Below are 22,179 nucleotides of genomic sequence, written 5' to 3'. Positions count from 1 at the left end.
CTACACAACAGCTGCTCATTGTAACAGTGCCTCGCTGGAGAGACAATGAGCGAGCGAGCCGATCCGTGTGACGCAAGGAGAGGCAGTAAGTAGCAAGATATAACAGGAGTTAATGGGAGAGAAGTAAGGGCAGGAAAAACAAGTTAGTGCTGGGAAAGAGAGGAGGGAAGGGGGAGAAAAGAACGCAAAAGGCTACAGACAGAAAAATAAAGGGAAATTCCAAACAGATGTTCCCCCAAAAAAGCAGTCTGAGTATCATGCCCTTCGTGAGAAACCATGTAATCTTTACCGGACATTTGTATTTCATTGGTTCAGACTCAGAAGCAAACGTAGGAAGACCGGAAATGATCTCAGACTCTAATGTACAGACCAACGAAATTTAACATAAGGGCTAGAGATGGGAAGAGGAGGAGGTGAGATTACTCAATCAGCCTAACGGCTCATTTATTCTCTAAGGAAGGGTGTCTGCGTTTAGTTAAATAACCCCCCAAATAATCAACATTACGATCGTCTCTAAAGTGTGGTTTTATTATTTATGACAAAGTTCACAAAAATGTATTTAAAAGAACTTTTTGAAAGAAGGGCAGGGCTTCCCTGGTGGCGCAGTGGTTGAGGGTCCGCCTGCCGATGCAGGGGACGCGGGTTCGTGCCCCGGTCCGGGAAGATCCCACGTGCCGCGGAGCGGCTGGGCCCGTGAGCCGTGGCCGCTGCGCCTGCGCGTCCGGAGCCTGTGCTCCGCAACGGGAGAGGCCACGGCGGTGGGAGGCCCGCGTACCGCACATACACACAAAAGAAGGGCATATAGGCTAAACAGAGGGAAAGAGAAGACCAAAGTTTTTTTTCAACAAAACCTGCATGATTTTTAACAAATCCCCGTAAAGTAACACCACATAAAATGTTTGATAAGCGTCTACCAAAAATGTATGTTTGAACGTCCCTGAGCTTAGCTGGGGAACAGAGTAGAGAAACAGGTGGTATCTGTACTCAAGCCACGAGGATGAGTCCCAAGAGGTCCAGGACAAGAGTGCTGCTAGCTCTGCGGCTCCGCTGTATGAACTACAGAGGGTGCCCCTTCCCCCAGGAGAGCAGCCGGCCTTTCACTGCCATTTACTCCCCGGGCCCATGTCCCTGGTCCAGTGAGCAATGTGCTCAAGTGCATGTGGCAGCCCTGGCCGGGAACACGGAGAGGGTGGGACTCACGTTGTCTCAGCGCATGCAGAAAGTGTGAGAAATAACCCAGGATTCTGAACTGCATCTATTGGTAAATTTTATGCTACACTGCCTGCCTATCACCTCACGCAGAAGTCTACCTGCCTGCCCTCTGAGCGAAGCAGGGGTTTCAACGCTTGTCTCCTGTCCCCTCTTAACCTTCTCAGAGCCAGCCTCCCAGGAGAACGACCGCTGACCTATCTGTTATTTCAGGTCAGGAGAAAAATGGCTTCAACTTTGTGGAAACACATCGCGCTTCCACGGCTAGTTCTAGCGGTCCTATCGAATAACCTCAGTAAACACAGCAGATCATCACTGGAAACTTTGTATACATGTCTTCTGAACGGCACAAGAACACGACTGGGTTAAGAATCAGAAGACTGGGGCTTCCCTGGTGGCGCAGTGGTTGAGAATCCGCCTGCCGATGCAGGGGACACGGGTTCGTGCCCCGGTCCGGGAAGATCCCACGTGCCGCGGAGCAGCTGGGCCCGTGAGCCGTGGCCGCTGAGCCTGCACGTCCGGAGCCTGTGCTCCGCAACGGGAGAGGCCACAACAGTGAGAGGCCCGCATACCACAAAAAAAAAAAAAAAAAGAATCAGAAGACTGGTGGCCAAAACCACCTGTGCTGCTCTGGACGGTAATGACCGTGGACGAGTCCCTACATCGCAGTGTGAACAACAACAATGACCGTAATCCCAGCAATCATTAACATGCGCTGAATGCTTGCCATGTGCCTGCTTCATGCATGGTAACACATTTAATCTTTACAGTCATCCTATGAGATGTGGTTATTATCTTTACAGATGCAGAAACTGAGGCACAAGGAGGCTCAGGGGCTTGTCCAAGGTTACACAGCCGGTAAGTGGCAATGAAACGAGGAGGTGGGATCCGATGATTAAGAAAGTCCATCCAGCTCAAATGTTATTTGTCATTCCACACCTGGGAGAAAGGTGAATAAATGCCACACCCGCTCTCCAGATTTTCTAAGAGTTTATTCCTCTTAGAATAACACTGACATTAAAGAAATGTTCTATTTGCCACGTTTTATATAATTCTATTACTCTACAGCTTTACACTCAGCAAAGATAATTCTGGATTTATCTGAATAGCGTGCCTCTGAACACAAGTGGAACTTTTACTATGTAATTTTATCCCGGTACTAAATTTCACTGAATAGTTTTATCAAGCATCGTGTAGAGTAATATAGGCTGCAATATGATGAAATGAAACGCAGGCCCTGGCCCTGGGCAGTTAGAATTTCTGACACAAGTTTAAAAAACAAACTGTTAGCATTAAACATCATTTCCAAGAAAGCTGAAAGCTTTCTACTAAAAACTCACTTCCCGGGCTTCCCTGGTGGCGCAGGGGTTGAGAGCCCGCCTGCCGACGCAGGGGACGCGGGTTCGGGCCCCGGTCCGGGAAGATCCCACGTGCCGCGGAGCGGCTGGGCCCGTGAGCCGTGGCCGCTGCGCCTGCGCGTCCGGAGCCTGTGCTCCGCAGCGGGGGAGGCCGCAACGGTGAGAGGTCCACGTACCGGAAAACAAACAAACAAACAAACCAAAAAACCTCACTTCCCCAGGAAGTCAGCAGAGAAAAATCACGTTCAGGTCCTCCCCTGAAGGTACCGTGAAGGACAGGTCTCATTTGTGACAGGGCTAACAGAGGTCATCAGAATCGTAATTCACTGACCAACCTTACCCTGTGCAAAACACAACGAAGTACCAGACTCTTAGACCAATTACATCTACCTCTAATGTGATATCACGTACCCAAACTGAGCTCTTTCGTTGGGTTTTGTGTGTTCTATACAGCACCAAAATCCAAACAGTGAAAAAAAAGTTTCAAAATCCCCATCTGGAATGGTAAGTACATGTATGAAAATCATCAGACTGTGAACTGCCCGTGCTAGGAATTTTAAATGAAAAACGAAAATATCTTGATGCCTCAGAAAAGTTTTCATTTAAGTTATTAAGAAAAGTCCTTTTGATGCAATTCAGAAAAATGGAGTGAGTTCTTTGACAAATTTAGTATTTTACATATAACTTTCCAATGTTTAGGTAGGTAATACCTCAAAAACCATCCCAATACCAAAAAGTGCCTAAGGAATTCTGAAATACATAGTCATAGCTTTAAAAATATTAAAAGCAGGTAAATCCAGGTTTTATTACAATCATTATGAGGACAAATATTTTTGAAAGAAAGGTGACATCAAGATGCCGTCAATAAAATGTATCAAAATTATAGGTAATTTAAAATACGGGGCTTCCCTGGTGGCGCAGTGGTTGAGAGTCTGCCTGCGGATGCAGGGGACGCGGGTTCGTGCCCCGGTCCGGGAGGATCCCACGTGCCGCGGAGCGGCTGGGCCCGTGAGCCATGGCCGCTGAGCCTGCGCGTCCGGAGCCTGTGCTCCGCAATGGGAGAGGCCACAACAGTGAGAGGCCCGCGTACCAAAAAAAAGAAAAAAAAAAGAAAAAAATAAAATATGTATCCTAGGCACATAACATTTAGTCAAAAAAGCTAAGTGGAGAAGGCCACATACTGTATTATTGGGGTGACCATACTTCATGATTTGCCCAGAATCTTCCTGGTTTATACCTGTTCTACTTCAATTATTAATAACAACGCTTATATGCTCAAAAGTGTCTCAGCTTGGTTGATAAATTATCTAGTCACTTTAATATGATACATTTCTATAAAGCTCAAAATTAAATAAAACTAACAATACATACTCTATGAATGTTTGTAATAAAATTCTTTAAAAACTCCAAATAATCCAAAAAGAATGATTTAAAATACATTCAGAGACTATCTGAGGCTGGGGAGAGTTATAGGTTTGAAGAAAAGGAAGGAACACACAGGTAGAAACAACACTGGCAATACTCCAATTCTTAAATTGGATCGTGAGTCATGAGTACTCATTTGAGTTATGTTTCATAATTAGCACTTTTCATATGCTCATATATATGTTTATACACATAAAACATGTATTTAAAATATAAAAGGAGCAAAATAGTAAAAAGGGGTAAAACTGCCACCCATGTTTTTAAGATAATAGAACAAACTATCAGGCAATTTATCAGCAATTCAATATCAATTCTGATAGATTAGTAAAAAGTCCTTCTCTGGCAGCCACCTGCATCATGCTAGCAAAATTTACAAAGGGAAAAAAATTACATCTACTTTGCAGATAAAGGAAAGCTAGTTGCTTGGTGGGTTTGAATGAATGATGTTTGATATAAGAAAGACAGCTGGGATAGGATGAGGCAACTGACAAACAAATAAACAAATACATAACCCCAAGCCCATAATAAAGGAAGCAAAAGATACAGACGTGGTTTGACTACTGAAATAGCTGAATGCAAGAGGGTACCTGGAACATGCACTTCTTATATCAAAATTAGAAGGCAAGAATTTGTATAAGTAACAAGGCCTTGAATGTGTGTTGGCAAATTCAGACAGTAAGTATAAACACTAAAAATGATTTAGAAAATAACTGCCATGGTATAAATTAAAGAGAACCCTATAAACTAAGGCTAGTGCTACCAATAATCTCACTTTAGTGGCACTTATCGACAGAGGAGCTTATTTAACAGAATCATTACAAAACATATGCTAAGAGAATAATTTCCTGGCATAAGCGAAGGCAAATGTGCAAACTGAAAATATCGAAGTAATTGGTGATTTTATTAATCAGGTGTTTACAGTCATTAGTCAAGTATATTTAGGCACTGGGATGCTGGTATGCTTTGGTGATAGTTCATAGTTATGCTCCTAATACGTGGTCCCATCATTAGGTTTTTAAATAGCAAAAAGAAAGATAACGATATGCATGTTGTTATTGATGAACACTGGGTCTGTACTTACCACAGAGTACAATAATAATCATTAAGAAATGAGTACCTGGAATGCTTGCAGGAGAAATCGGGCCGGATCGCGACTGGTTGCTCCCTACAGGGGAGCCAACAGGAGAAGGTGACGGGCCCCCAGGGATGCTGGAGAGATGGGGAGATGCGTGGGGAGAGAAAGGCGACTGAGCTGGGTTGCTCTGATCCCCTTGGCTGCTCGTGGACCCGGATGCACTGACCGCTGAGCTCAAAGTTGCTTCTGTTCCCGTGGGGAGGTCATCAATGGAGCCAGACAGGTCCTAAGAAAGAAAGAAATAGCACATGCATTTATAGAGTAACATATATTTGGACCAATACCTGTTCAAAATACTATGTGAAAATCGCAACAATGCCCCCTTCAAAGTTTTTCTAGATAACGCCCCAAATTCAGAGCATGGCCACTTGTTATTAGAAGACTTTAAGGAGGTCGCTTGTAAGCTGAACCCATAGGATCTGATCTATCGCTAAATAGTGAGTAAAGTTGTACCTCCCTTTCAGTAAACTGTCCTATAGCTTTCTTTAAGCTGTCAGCATTTAGTCCAACAAAGCCTGTCAAAGAGTCACAGGAAAAGCACTCTATGCAGTGATGTACCATCTGAATGGAATGCCTGATTCATAAATGATTCCTTCAGTAAGCTGAAAACTATAGGCTTTGGATCCTCCTATTTCGAAATCAGCATTGGAGGACTGTCAGACTTTCAAACTATGATCTTCTAATGTAATAGTCAAAATTGTAACCAAACCTTGTGGTGAGAAATTCTTACATTTTAGGTAAGTGCAAAAGTACTCTTACAGTAAAAGAGTGATGTGTATGTTTAATCTCATCTTGTGACAATAAATCCCTTTGAAGTTATGTTGGCAGAAATGAGTCCTAATGTCATAACTTACTTTTTATACAGTTTTAAGCTAAACAAACAATCTTTAAGGTCCTGTAATCTTATCATAACAACCTCTAGGCAGTTATTAAAACCCCCATTTGACAGACATAGAAACCAAAGATCAGAGAGTCAAGGTTATTGTTACTAGTTACACCACTAAGGACAGGAGACATCTGCTAAAGATTACGAAGGGAGGTTGAGAGAAGAGGAAGGAGGAAACTGTCTTCCACACCCTCATCAGAGTGAGAGGACAGAGCCTTTACTCTGTCTTCCTCATGGCTGTGGCACTAGGGCATGTGCCATGGCCCCACCAGCAGGAGTCAGTACATCAGTGCAGGCCTGCCTGCCACAGTGGCTGGGCTCGCAGATCACTAAGTCTGCAAACCCAGGTGAGACCCGGAGCTAGGTGCTGAATGAGCCCTAAAGACTGAGAGGCAGGATAAAAGATATTTGTCTCGATAATCTAGGACTAAATACTGCAGAATGGGATCAGAAATACCAGGTTATGCTTCTGTCTGCAAAGCATATTCAACACTAATTGACACCTTCCACTCATGCAATTTTATTAATGTTTAATTTTACCTCATTGCTTACTACTGGGACTGCTGAAACTAGGGCTTTGGAAACTGGTGGAGGAAGATGTTTCGGATTTGAAGAATGAATCTAGACCAGGAAGTACAAAGGGGGCCAGGTAAAGCAGAGCTGGTTAGAGCTCTTCAGGGTACCCCAAAATGTCAAAAAGCAAACTCAGAATCAGGATCCTAGACTCCTGGAAAGTGTAGTATCTGTTAACCATCTGTTATATAATTAACTTCTCTTTTATTAACAGCAAAATTGCCAATGATTAAAAAACACGTTCTAAAGAAGAGCTGATGAAAATCTCACAAAAAAATGAATGTTACAGTTAAACAAACATTTCTTATGCTAAGAAGAATAACATTTAAGTAAAACAGAGTAATCTTCAATGTCATGTAACTGAGCTTATAAGTAAGAAACATTAATAGTAGCAGGTGACTGAAAATATCACCTCCTAGAAAAAGTATCATCTCCAAAATAAAACGGGGCAAACTGAACCACATTTTCAGAATTCAGAGAAAAAAATATATAAACATCTCTACTTAGGGCACATGAGATGCATGATTTTGCACATGTTCAGCTGGCAAAACATTGTATTCAACTTGATTACTGGGTTCAACAATAGTTCGATTCAGACTTTCAGAATTTTTTGTGAAGCCAGGTAGAAACAGAGGAAGATTATTAAGCAAGTAATATGCTACATACAATGTAGAAAGTACTCAAACTTCAGCAAACAAGGCAATTATCTGAGTTCCTGGAAACAAAACTTAAGCTAACAGATGTGTGCACATGCACACATGCAGAGGTGCTGAATGCTGAAAGGGACAACAGGACAGGATCCCACCCATTCCTCCCACCCCAGGCTGAATGCTGAGTTGCCTGACGTCTGACCCCCACCCCACCGTCTCAGAGCCAGGGAGGGCGGGGGTCTAGAAGAGTGGCTGGGCCCTGGGTAATTCTTAAAGTACCTGCCCCTAAGGCATTGCCTTCCTAACCTGATATAACCAATTCACAGAAGTGTGAGGGGACATGGCAAGCTATGGCCTGAGGGCTAAAATCAGACCCTACCTATTCCGGCTCCACCTGTAAGCCAAACATTTTTAAATGACTGAAAAAAAATCAAGAGTAATATTTTGTGATAGATGAAAAATATCTGAAATTCAAATTTCGGTGTACATAACATCTTACCAGAACACGGCCACAGCCATTCCTTTTAAGTATTGTCTGTGGCTGCTTTTGGGCCACAATGGAGACCTTGACAGAGACGGTAGCCCTCAAAGCCTAAAATATTTACTATCTGGCCCTTACAGAAAAAGTGTGCCGACCTGCGGTATTTAGTATAGCCTCTAATGCCTTTGCCTCTTGGGGGAAACAAAAGAAGGACAGGTCTCAGCTGAAATGCATGGTGACCCGTGTTGTCAGGAATTATACAAGCTTCACCAAGAACAGGGACCGACTCCACATCTACACCCGCCTGGAACACCTGAGTGGGAGCCACATAGAATTTTCTACTTTAACGGTATCAGCCCCTGGTTAAGAATGGGTGGTGGGCTCCGTGCACAGATATACTCTCTAATACCTAACAAAGGTGTATCATGCATAAATAAGGGTCTATCACATAAGAATCAGTTGGGAGGAAATATGCTTTTCATGATTTCTTTAAAGAAAAAAAAATTGGTGGATAACTAGATACAAAATCATTATCTTCTATTATACTACAATACAGAATTCAACAGAAAAGACAACATAGATTCAATTTTTAAAAAAAATCACTATTTGAAGTTAAATAATTTTATGCAAATTTTTCTTCATAAAAAAAAACCTGTTACTCTGAAAATTTTAAAATTCTCTACACTACCTATAAATTCCTTCCCTGTCCTCCCTTAAAATTCCATGTTATGGTTGAAAAAGTGACACGGATGGGTGTTAAGAGAGCTTCATTCAAGCTGCAAAGGCATGAAAAACATTTCTGTTATTCAACAAGCTGATCGAAGAAATATCAAGAGAAAAATATAAAAATGGTGGCTTTCTTAGTGTTCACAAGTCATCAGAATTTCAGTGCTGACTACACCTCAGTGTAACAGATGAGTAATAAAAAGATATAATTTCTATATTACTGTTATACACACACGTAACTTTCATATGTAAATTATAGAGAAATATTCCCGCCCTGCAGATACTTAGGGTATCCATATGTAGAGCTATCTTAAAACGTTAATAAAAGAAGTTCAACAGTGGTTTAAACATTCAGCCTAGTTAACAAAGAAGCTCTGTAACGAATACCCCTCTAGAGGACAATTTAGTCAGCAGGGCACCAACTCTATTCTTCTTTTATAAGTACTATCAGATCTATGATGCCTGTGAAGAACAGAGAGACCTCAGTGCATCTCATTCTAACCAAGGCACCTTCAAGCTACAGTGCTTCCATTTATCTTGCTGGAAAGCTGGCAGGTAAGGTAATTGCAGGGAGGACTCTTGTAAGGGGCTGGAGTCCCCCTGCCCCACAGCATTCCTTACGTCCTGCCTCTTTATTGGTGGAATGACGGGTAAGGCAATGACTTCATGGGCTCATGCATAGTAAATTCAATATTTTGCCATGACAATCTGATTCGGCAAAATCTCGCTATCAAGTTGGGTTTTCAATATCTGACATCACTCAGGATGCTGAATACTTTCCAGCACACCCAAAATAATACAGCCCCTACTATGAGTGGTTAGTTTATATTTAGAAAATCAATGCCATTTTTTGGAAAAGCTTGCTTTACTTTAAAATTTAATTTAAATGCAAGTTCCCTGCACAGACTTTCTTTCCCCTCTGTAACCATCATCCTTCCACCCTCCGCCCATGTAAAATTTTCATTCTAACCCAAGTGACAAGTACAAGAGATTTCACTGTGCTTAGAACGAAATGCCACCAGGGAGCAATAACAATCCTATCAGACTCCGACAAGAGAAACACTTATGAATTAACATAGAACACAAATATCTTCCTGATTGACATGATGGGATACGGTGGGGGAGGGCAGTGACAGAGGAATGTATATAAGAACATGCCAGGGATGAGCACAGGAGGAATTTTTGGAGATCTGCAAATATATAAAATAGACATACAACATTAAGCATAAATATGTCTGCATACTATCTATGATCCTCCCTAAAAATACTTTATGTTCATATATTATGACTTACTACATCTAGAGACATCTTTGGTTTTGATGGTAATCAATTTATCTAATAAGTTAGTTTACTAAAGGATAAATTCAGTCAATGCTGGTGATGTCTTACTGTCTTGAACTGGGAATAAGTTAGAAAATTTTACTCCCTTGTTTAATTAAATAAGTGGGTTTTTTTAAAAAAGCAAACCAACTCCAAAATACTCTCAGCTATGGTTCTCAATACAATTAGTTGACGGTATTAGATCAGCCACTGGTAGAAAACGGCAAAGCGTCACACACACTGGGCATCTCTTGCTCAGAAGTTCCCCAAGAGAGGATGAGGATACACACTGAATTAGAAACAGAGAAGATATTTCAATCAATGAGACGAGATCAGGTCTCTTGTTTAAGGATTTTAATAATACGATACAGTTAATGATTTCTCATTGTGACTTCCCATGGGTTTGAAGCGCAGGTTAAAATGCCAGCTCAATGGTCTTTAAAAAAGTCTCCCAGTGATCTTCAAAAGCAGAAATAGTGTCTCTTCTCCTTTTTAGAATATTGAATATCAAATCCTGGCAGGCGGGTTTTCTTTCTCTCTCCAACTAGACCCTAACTTTCTTAAGGGCAGTGACTCCTTGTGCCAGGTCTGGTGTTAGAGAGGAGGATTTGACTGGCCACTGGTGAATGTCACTGAATTTAGAAGCTCTACAGTAAAATACAGCTGCAAATCAGACTGTACAAAGTAAGCCAGCACGTGCAAACATTTCTGAATATTTACCATAAATGCTCTAGTGAAAACAATTGAGATCGCTATTAAAATTTAACAATGAATTCTCTGCCGGCCCTCTGTTTCCAATTAGCATCCTGGAGGCCAAGCATCCAGCCTCATTAGATGCTTAGCTCTTTGGAAACACACTGTAAAATCACTTCATACCCTCCAACCTTATTTTAGAACTATCATTTTAGACATGGGATACAAATACACCTTGAAGTTGATATTAGAATTGAGCCAATAATTTGACTGACATATATACACAAAAGGAAAAACCTCACAGTGACTGTTTAATTTCCATGATGTTTGTAGGCTTCTTTTCAGCACAAACCCCTGTAACAGTGTATTTCAAAGACGCCCACCAAAGTCCCTGCTGCTTTCATTTGTCTAGACAGCAAATGAGTTAAAAGCTTAGACTTCCTGTCTAAATGAATTAAAAAATGCAAAGGCACAGAAAGACAGAATCCACAAAGAAAATCCTTCCAAGCACTAATTTTTAGGCCTGCAAAGCATCTTCTTACAAAGTTACATATGTCTCACTTTCTTCTTAAACATGTCCGAATAACAAATATTTATCTCTTCGTTATATGTGACAATATACACAATTCTTAGCCTTAATATGTATAAGGTCAACTGGAAAAAAAATATTTGATCTTAATTTAAAAACAGTCACAAGCTCAACAAATGACAAATTCATATCCAAAGCCAGGGATAACACAAGGAAAATTAATGAGTCAGAATTCACTTTAAGGGAGGTAGCCAAGAACCATTTTTTGGGGAAATTACTTTCACCTGATTCATTGGCATTCTTTCTCAAGCAAAGATTCCATTATGGGTAACTCTCATTTTAAAGGGACATATATAAGGGTAATCAGCGAAACTGATGCTTTACAAAAGCAGGACTCAGAGTTAAGCATACTATCACAAGCAAAAATTTTTACAATGGTTATATTTCCTTTGATTTTTAAAAAATTCACACCTAAAATAAAAGCTATCCTCAAAGGTCCTTGGGTTAGAACCCCTGATATGAAATGTGCTGCCATTCTAAATTTAGAAGTGGTGAACAATGTAAGTATGAAATATGCATCATGTAAGGGAATTCTTCTCCACTGCGCAGCCCTCAGGGGGATCCTAAATTGTTGCTTTTGAACTCTGCCCAGGGAGAGTCCCTGCTCTTCAGCTATTAACAGCAGACGTGCAGACCAGGAGTGACGACACATACACCCGTAACCGCAGTATGGGCAGTCCTGAACTTAAACGTAATTTGGCAAAAGCAGCTTTATTTCACAGTTATCTTTTGGTTGCATGGAATCCGGGGTTAACACTGTCCTCCCGGTTAGGGTCCCAGCCTGCCCTTTCAGGTGATCACGAGGATTTGATGTTTAGCGACAACACCCGTGACCGCCGTTCTCCACAGCAGAGATATCAGGGACCTTTTCTTTCACGAGGGGACCGCAGCACCTTGCGGGCTCCAGTCCATTGTCCCTCCCAGGCAAAGTGGTTTTTAACGGATTTCATTGTCCAAAATAGCCAGGACCCTTCCCGACCTCAGGTCAAGGCCCAAATCAGTGCTGAAAACACTAAAGAAGACTCACATACGAATAACTGCTGGCCCTTTGTTATTCTAAGGGCGATGGCATCTTAAAGAACATACTAATTAATACAAATGACAGACTGCTGGGGGAAACTAAAACCGTACAATAAAGTGAGAAGACTGAATCATCTGGGGAGAGGTATTTGTACTGAGTCTTACACCCTTAGGCAGGCGCGCCCGCTCTAAGGTTAGAGCAGATGGAGCTGCGGGGTGGGTAGGTGGGGGGCAGTCGGGGAAAGAAGGTGGAAGACAGTTTTTACAGGTGGATGACAGTTTATGTTCAAGTTGGCCTGTACAGGTGACCTTGTACACGTAAATGTCCTCCTTTCATGGAGTCGCAATGAAAAGAGACAAACAGCTAAACAGAATTCTAAGAAAAAGCGAGTTAACAAGTGTTGTGGAATAAAGAATGGTACGTCTTCAGCCCGCGCACATCCGCCCAGGGGCTGCCGTCTGACACAGGCCCAGACTAGCAGTGAAGGTGCGCCCCGTGGACAAGTGGGGGGCAGAGAGAACAACGTGCGAAGGCACAGAGAACTAAGGGCGGCCGCGCCCCTTGGGAAGGGTGAGGAGAGCGGGGAGGCCGGAAAAGTAGAGCGAGAAGGGATGAGGCTTAAGAGGCAGTTGCGAATGACTTCATATGCCCGCTTACAGTTTTAGGAACTAGGGGGCCAACAGAGGTCTAAAGGGTGAGTTTGAATATTATTAAACAAACAGACAGAAAAATACAGTGGGTGCCAAATGAGAATCGTTAAACGTTTTAAAGCCAAAAAAAACACCCCCTTGTTTTCAAATGTTTATGAACAATGAACGCTTTAAACGTGATTAAGATGACAGGTACCATTCAAAAATAAATTTGTAAAACTTAAAAAAAAAATCTGTATATTTTTAGCACTATATAAAATTTAACAAGTAAATGAACAAAAACAAACAGTGCCTAAATAACTAGAGTCCAGGTTAAATATTAGTGTGCTTTCTAACTGCGATAATTTCACAAGTCTACAGTCATCCTATTCCTTTCATTTATATGTAAGAACTAACGGATAAAATGAATTGAAGGGTAATAGCCTTTACCCTTAAAACAGCACAACAGTGTCTAAAAACTAATTATGAGTAACATAATTTAACAGATTATGTTCTTTAACTCTATATTCTATTCCAAACTGGAGGCTCTGAAGACATTTAGTTTACAAAGGAGGAAAATCCGCTCGTGACACGCAGGGGCAGGGACGTGGGTTTAGGGGTTGGTGCTTTACAAATATCAATGCCAGGTAGGAAACTGTAAGTATGAATGACCCACGTGCTTCGAAAGCAAATTGACAAACTAACAAGATCCGTAAATATGTAAGATTTAGAGTCTGTCTACTGATATGAGGTCTTATTGCTAGAAGTACATCATAAATCTTTATGGCAGAAAAGCAATTAACACCAACTTTTTTGCATCTCTCATGGTAAAAAAAAAACCCCCCAAAACCCACTATTGTTTACCTAGAAGTACAATGCTTAGCACATAGAAATTCTGAAAATAAAACTTAAAAACAAAAAGGCATGAACCCTCAGGAGACATCTATTTCTTCAGTATATAGAAATGAAATACTTTAAAATAGTAAGATGTATAGGAACTGCAAATAAATTAGCAACTTAAAAAAAAAACAAAACCAGAAAAAAACACAACTCACAAACTACCAAGTCTACGTGGAATAAAGGGAAGTTCTGTCATAGAATAATACTAAAACTTCGTTTTTTGACATTTTCAGCAGTCACGTGAGCCCTATGAACATACATACTTGTTCTACATCCTTCACTGGATTTTTAAAACCGTTTGTTTTGAAGTGACTTTAGACTCACCCAAAAGTGGCAGACAGTACTGACTGTTCTTTCACTCAGTTTCCCTTAAAGTTAACATTTTACATAGTAACCATGGCATGTTTATCAAAGCTATGAACTTGACATCGGTACAATACTATTAATGAAACAGACTTAATTTGCATTTTACCAGCCTTGCCAGTAATGTCCGTCTTCTGTTCCAGGACTCAATCCAGGATACATGTCACATTTATTCACCTTGTCTCCTTAGTCTCCTCCAATCTGTGACAATTTCTCAAATCTTTCCTTGTTTTTCACAACCACGACACATTTGAAGGGCACTCCCGAGGTATTTTGTAGAATGTCCTTCAATTCGCGTCTGTTTAGTGCTTTCTCAGGGTTAGGCTGGGGTTATAGACTTTGGGGAAGAATACCACAGAAGTGAAACCTCCTTCGCAAAGCAACATGCAGGGGTGTGATATCAACACGACTTAGTACAGGTGATGTTAACTTGGATCACCTGGTTAAGGTGATGCGTGCCAGGTTCCTCCACTGTCAAGTTGCTCTTTTGCCCTTTCCACACTCTGTTCATGAGGAGGGAGTCACTGAACCCAGCCACACCCGAGGGAGGGCAATTAAGTTCCACCTCTTGGAGGAGGCTTATCGAAGACTTAGTGCATGTACGTTAAAACCGCACAGTAATTAGTACATATTTGGGGGGATACATTTGCAACTATGCACGTATCTGTTTCACCTTAAAGTTTTGCCTGCTAATTTTAGTATTTATCAGTCGATCTGCAGCATTACTCTAGTGTTCTAATAGTGTTGATTTTCTATTTCCTTCATTCCTTTTACATTTATTATCTGGAATTCTTATGTAGGAGGAGATGTCCTGTCTCCATTCATTTTTACATGGTCAAGACAACTGTCTTATACATTTTTTGGGGTGCAACTTAAGTCCCTTTCTGATGATTAATTAGGTGATACTCTCATCAACACTAAATGGTAGTAGTACCTCCAATCAAGATTTCATGATCATAAAATACGGGAGAGAGAAAAATACGCATTCTTGGCTTTTCCAGACACAGCTAGTGGAATATAACTTAGTATAATCACTTCGGACAACAATTCATAAGCATCTTGTAAAGCTAAAGATGCATTTATCTTATGACCCAGAATGTCCACTCCTAGGTTTATACACTGGCACATGCACATATATACAAGCATAGTAGCATTGTTTCAGTATTGTAATAGTAAAAAAAAAAAAAAAAAAAAATGGAGACAATCTGATTTTCCAGCAATATAAAATCAAGAGATATATTCAGAAAATGGGATACCATACAGCAATGAAACTGAATGAGCTAGAACTAAAAATGTTAATAGGAAGCTCACAAACAATACTGATAGAAAACCGACCAAAAATCTCAACGTAGCAATACTGAACTAATACAGAAGAGATGGAACAAAAAGAAAGTAGTGGACTGTTAACCTGGTAGTGGAAATTCAAAGTCTAGAGCAGCAGCAGTACGCAAAGCTCAGAAGAGGTAACGAGAGTGGGAGTAGCTCTGTCTATGGACTAGAGGGGAGAACGACACGAACCTCTGCACTGTCCACTCAATTAAGCCCTACTTCCCTCCAAGAGCCGTCCATTACCGTCCCGGCAAAGTCTCCCCCGACATCTACAGCACCAGAATGAGCTACACAGCTCCTTCCTCTACGATCCCACATCATATTTATCAACTACAGAACCTCCTGTGCTGAGTTTTTTTTTTTTTTTTTTTTTTTTTTTGCGGTATGCGGGCCTCTCACTGTTGTGGCCTCTCCCGTTGCGGAGCACAGGCTCCGGACGCGCAGGCTCAGCGGCCATGGCTCACGGGCTCAGCCGCTCCGCGGCATGTGGGATCCTCCCGGACCAGGGCACGAACCCGCGTCTCCTGCATCGGCAGGCGGACTCTCAACCACTGCGCCACCAGGGAAGCCCCTGTGCTGAGTTTTAATGAATCGTTAGCATCTGCTACAATGCGAACTCTGGAGTAGGACCACTTACAGTCAAACCTCTGCTCTGACACTGACCCTGACCGTGCCCAACATACTACCTTTCTGGGCCTCACTCTCCTCATCTATAAAATGGGGGAAATACTAGTAGCTGTCAAAAAGTGTTGTTGTGAGAATTAAATGAGAAGTTATACGTAAAAGAATTAGCCCAGTAGGATCTCCGTGAGTGTAAGCTATTATCATTATTAACCGTAAGGGAGAGGCAGTGGGTTAGAGAGCCCGAACCGTGTGTCACTGGCGATACAGTGCAAGGCAGCAGTGATGCCGGAAGGAAGTGGCTGAAGAGTGAAGAAGAGGCAGGGAAATGTGCCCTCCCCGTGTTTCCTGATCCCAGGGGGAACCGGTGAAGGCTCTGCAGGCCCTAGGGGAACCAAGTCGAGCAAGAGTTAGGAATCTGGTTAAAAGAACGGAAACCCAGACAGTAGCAACCAAAGAGAAGGGAAATTATGTGTAGAAGAGGTAGGTTTTTTTGTTTTGTTTTTGTTTTTCAGGTGTCCGCTCCATCATTCATAAGCTCTTTAATGAGTAAGACAAAGACCAAGACCGCCTGCACTGTTTATGAACACAGGTTTTCAACAATAATCCTATCAATGAAGTTATAACAAATATTTGAGTACTGGAAAGTGGTTAAGAAAAACTCCCATCATGACTCACTATTTAAGAATCACAAATGCAAAAGTATTACCACAGAGAGACCATTATGCTGTAGAAGAAAGAGTGCTGGTTGTAAGAGGAGTTGAAAGCTTGGTACCACCACTGATCAGCCATGAACAAGACAATCTGAACTTTTATTCAGTTGTAAAATGGGGATTTTAATGTTTATTATCTCAATGAGTCAATATAATGAATAAAGCAAATGATATGGACATTGTGAAGAATATCACTTTTAAAACATAAGATATTATTTCCTGAGGCTAATTTATAGATTAGATACAAGATTCAAGTCACTCGTTTTAAGGAATAAGTCAGAAATACAATAACGATGAAATAAATACTAAGGCCATATCAATTCAAGGCCTTATCAATTCAAATCACAATCTCCTTCCTTAAATTCCTATCACCCTTTGTATTAATGCCAAAAAATGTAAAAACAAGAGTTGTTTCATTTCTTCAGTATTAAAAATTTGAAGGACGTCTTAAATTATCTTGTTAAACACAGAAAGAGTCTAATAGCTTCAATAACAGAAAGTGTTTTTATATTTCCATAGGAATCATTTTTAAGATGCCTGAATGTTTTAGAAAAAAGTAGAGACTCGAGAATTTTTTTTTACATGATTAGCCTGACTAGTTTACAGATGGAAATGCTGTGTAAAGGCTATTTTTATATTTTAAAGTGAAATTCAATACATGCAACACTCCCCCCAAAGTCAAACTTAAAAAACATGCATTTTTCTCATTTTCAGCTATGATTTACAGACTCAGAAAGTTTTCAACTTTGTACAGGGCCAGCTGGTCACTCAACACCTCAAGTGCTAGCACTGAAGGACAGTTTTACATAACAAATCTTCCTAAGAGCATACAACCATTTTATAATATATTACTTCAAAACTACTTCTTGAAAGGCGGTGGTTATAAACCTATTCAGGGTTTCAGACAGAAACTTCTAATACCAATAATAATAACGATGATGACGATGACGGTATCAGTAAAGAAGGGCCTGACTTAGGTCTTGAAGTCCAGCATGTTTCACACTCAACCACACTACCTCCCAACAGAGCCATTTGTACGCTAGGCGAGGGTATTACTGTACCTCACACGTACGGGTTAATTATCCTGTTGCTTGGAGCATGTTCCCAGGCCAACAGGAAGGATAGAGTTTTCTCTGATGACCACTTTGAGTGGTCTCAAAGAAGGCACAAACAAATTAAGACACAGGATTCTGGAAGGCAGAAGGGTAAACTTCACATTTCCTTAGCCTTCTAAAACCTTTGAACAAGGGAGACACTCATATAACCTGACCCGCAAGCCCATCACATTGCTGAATTGCTCTTTATCCCAGGAAATCATAAGTTTTGCAATAAAATGGGACTTAAACTCTTCATCAACCTAAAAATCCCTGGAAAGTGCTATAAAGCCTCCTTCTGAATCTCTACATCTTATTCCCCTCCTCCAATGACTTGCTTTTAAAATGCATTTACTAGATGTTAGTTTTCTCTTGAATATTTGTATTGTATTGGGGGTGGGAGCTTGCAAGGCATTGGGCTCTGGAACCACACAGCTGCCCCCAAGGCTGGCTGCTCTCTCACTGAATCAGAGGAATCAGGCGAGCGACTGAGTCCCATCAGCCGCCACCTCTCATCCGCACGCAGCACAGGGACAACAGAAGTAATGACCTCACAGTGCTGGGTGGGGTTAAATGAGGTAAATGCTCTGCATAAAGCACTAAGTATGCTGCCTGGCGCCAGATAAGTGCTCATTAAATATTTACTGTAATGTAGGTATACAGTAATAGCGTAGCGGTTCAAGGCATAAATTCTGGAGTAAGAGCAGTTTGAAATCAAGTCCCGGCTCCATCCCTCATCCTGGGTAAGTTACTTAACTTCACTGAGCCTCAGGTTCACCATCTAAAATAGAGGGGAAATATTAGTAATGCCATGGTGAGGATGAAATATAATTATGAAAAATAAGCATTAAGCATATAGTAAATGTTCAATAAATAGTTGCTATGTATATAAATGCATATATACACATAACCATACACACATTTCAAATATGTACGCTTTTTAAAAAGCCCTGTCTATAATGTAAAATGCATTTTGAATACAGAATAAAGAATTTACAAACGACTTCTAGAAAAATACCTCACTTATAAGATGGATGAGTAAACAGCAGTGGCATGAAGGTATCCTTCTGTTCTTTAACAAATACTTAACAGATAATGATGTGTGTGTTAGGAAAATAGTATAATATTAATTGTTAACATAACTAAGTAAAAAGCCTTTGGCATTTCTATAAAATGTAGTGTCACCAATTATAAACACTGCACAAGTAAGAGGGCACTGACTGGAAAACAGAATCAGCCCAGGTTGTGAAGTCTTGGTTCAAATCTGAGCCATCAGTTCCTTACTGGTGTGAATTAGGCAAGTGAATTAATATTGCAAAGCCTCAGTTTCTTCACCTATAAAATGGATCTGACTCAAAGAGGCCGAAAGAACTAAATGAGTTTAATCAAGAGTCCATTTAATAAATATTAGCCATCATGAGTTTGATTTTTATTATGTCACACAGTATTCAGATAAATTTAACACAGTATTTCTTATTCACATCTAGAAAACTAGATGTTAAAATGGCAAAAAACTAGAAACCACCTAAATGTCAATTTGCTAGTGGGCTATCTAAAAATATATAATAATTATTAGAAATATATATTTTAAATAATGTAAACTTTATTGAAAAGACTGTTGAGTGAAAATCAGTAGTAACAGCAGAAAAACAACTACCAGTATCTAATTTATGTAAGATAGTAGAAAATATTTCACGAACATATACATTTATGTATAGATGTAAAATATGTGTGTGTGCATATATATTTTTAACCCCTGATGCTCAATAAAATGTTAACAGTGGTTATTTTATGTGACTGGATCTGGGAGGATTTTCTCTTTCTTCCTCGTACTTGAGCAGTTATTTTAATAAATGCTGAAGTTTTTTGTGAAAGAAATAAAACAAAAGGCAAACCTACAGATTTCAACAGTCTTTAACAAAAGTCCATTTAACAGAAGGAAATAGCTGAATAGTAGTAGCATTAAATCATATCAGTAGTTTCAGAACAGATGTTAAAATATAATGCAAAAGTATATGGTAATGAAATAAGACAAAGTTGGACAAATAAATATTATGCTCATATGCATACTTTTCACATTTTATCAGGCTAAGGTATTTTAATAAAATTTTCCTCATGGTCTTCATTAGCAAGTCTGCTTGTACATACTTGAGTAAGATGGTGGAGGAAAACTTTAAAAATCAAATTTTAGGCAAACGGAACAAAGCAAAAATATAAATATTGATTTTAATAGCATGGCCTTACGATACAGCAGGCCCCAGCCTGACAACGCAACCGCTAAAGGTGATGAACACTCAAAATACACAGACACAGGCGCTTTTAGTTAAATGGGTCCCACAGAGCTGGTTCCCCACAGAAGCATCTTGAACCCGAGGAGTCTCCGAAGAAACAGAAGTCACATGTCTATCAATACTTTAGACAGAATCTAATACAACTGTAAATCTGTCACTGTTGGCAACACTGAAGAAGTAGGACCAGTTAATAGGAAACACTGAATACCACCGCTTCAGGTTTCTCTGTCTTCTGTGGCCTAAATAACTCCGTACAGAACACTACCGTCAAGGTCTCATTGTAAGAGTTACATGTTCAAAATTATTGATTTCCTTTTACTTCCAAAGAAAACTACAATTTTAAACACAATTCTCTTTGTGAATTGATGCTTTTAAATCTCCTATTTCATTTGGAAATTGTAAAAGAAAGCAAGCAAGCTAAACACAGTCTTCAAGTATCAAAATGGAGTTCAAGCCAAGTATAAAATTATAACCAGAGGTAAATCTGTTCTACTGAGCTCACTTTAACTTCTAGAATGAGTAACCACATGTGACTGTTTAGAAGTGCCACATGGTCCACCAGTTTGTAGAATGCGATATGACTTTCTATGATTTGTCCTAGTGTGGAATATACCTGTCTCTTCTTGCCTTTCTGTATGCTGTTCTCTTCTGAATTTTCTTCAACACTGCTAAGTAGATAAGACATCGCATTAAGGAAAAGATGGATTTTGGCTCTGAGAATACAAGCAATATATTTTTAAAGCATGTATGTAAAGATTGGTGAAAACTACTTATGAGTTAAATAAAAGAGGAGTGAAGGAAAAATGTAAAACTACAACAAGCATAGCAATCTGTCATGAGCTGACTGAGTGCCAGCTGGTAGGGCTCGGGGCTCGGTAGGATTTCTCTGTACAGTGCCAAACTCCGACAATATTGTTATGGTTAGAAAGGAATTTCTCACAGGAGCTAACAAAGGCAGAAGGTCATAATAAACCCAGCAGGATTGCCTTGTCAGTTCTCATTATTAGCGCGGCAGGCACTTGCTTTTCTGTGGGCTTCTTACAGGTTCATTTAAGTGTAAGAGTTCCTCCTTGAAAATTCAGATACTCGTAAATAAAATGGTTCTTAATCCAGCAAAGAAAAATACTTGAAAGGTAAGTAAGAAAATAAGTAAGCAAGTAAATAAATATAGAAAGAACAGAAGCACGGCCAATGGCAGAGCTTAGCCAGGCATTTCCGAGAGCTGGAGCACCTTCGCAGCCCAGCAGTGGCCAACAGGATGCTCTGCTTTCTCACCGCGGTAACAGTCTGCAGAATTCTACCTGGGCAGGAAGTGAAGCTGAGCTCCTAAACGGATGCTGACATGTGTTATAAACTGAGGGAAGCACAGCTGTGTGATCATTACTGCAATTATGAAATGACATTTAGTGTTAACTTTATTTTACTGAGGATTTTTAACTAGTAACAAAAAAGGAGGTACAAATCTACTAATGACAGAGATGTTGATTTTTAGCAATTAAAAAATAGGAATGTATTACTGTGTCTCTATAGATAAACATTACCTTTTGCATAAGGCAAATCTACATCTTAGGAGATCTTATCAATGCCTCTTAATAGAACAGAAGATTTAGTTTTGTAATATTTAAAAAATGAGATGCAAACCTCAATTCTTTCTTAATTTTAAGTCCTTGTATTCTAAGAAGGGCTGAGAACATCAAACTTCCAATTATCCCAATACACATTAATTCAACAGAGAAAAAAAATCTGATAAACTTGATTCCATTTACTAACTCAAAACGAAGACATATTTTTCTTCAGCAAAAACAACAAAAATATATTTCATGGTGTCATTTATTTTCTTTAAAAGGAAAAATAAAATAAGTATCTTTAAGTAATATAAACAAAGGAGAAATATATCAGAAAACAAAATAGAAAATAAAAATCCTCAGTAGTGCCACTATTTAGAGCTAACCAAATTCTAACATTTTGCCATATTTCCTTCTAGTCTTTTTTCTTAAGAAGAGCAAAACAGGGCTGCCCTGGTGGCGCAGTGGTTGAGAATCCGCCTGCCGATGCAGGGGACACGGGTTTGTGCCCCGGTCCGGGAGGATCCCACATGCCGCGGAGCGGCTGGGCCCGTGAGCCATGGCCGCTGAGCCTGTGCATCCGGAGCCTGTGCTCCGCAATGGGAGAG

The 22,179-nt window shown here is 40.2% G+C and overlaps 1 protein-coding gene across 12 annotated transcripts in view; it reads right to left on the bottom strand.

The window, feature by feature from the left end:
- Positions 1-22,179, bottom strand: part of ARID1B (AT-rich interaction domain 1B) — a 411,191-nt gene that overhangs the window by 116,887 nt on the left and 272,125 nt on the right. For all 12 annotated transcript variants that reach the window (XM_059035978.2, XM_059035981.2, XM_067011074.1 and 9 more), the window contains one exon: positions 5,110-5,353. In XM_059035978.2, coding sequence (XP_058891961.1) covers positions 5,110-5,353 — 244 coding nt within the window. The remainder of the gene's footprint in view (positions 1-5,109; positions 5,354-22,179) is intronic.

This window comes from Kogia breviceps, chromosome 13, assembly GCF_026419965.1.
Source record: "Kogia breviceps isolate mKogBre1 chromosome 13, mKogBre1 haplotype 1, whole genome shotgun sequence".
Taxonomy (NCBI): Eukaryota; Metazoa; Chordata; class Mammalia; order Artiodactyla; family Physeteridae; genus Kogia; species Kogia breviceps.
This window is presented reverse-complemented; position numbering and strand designations above follow the sequence as displayed.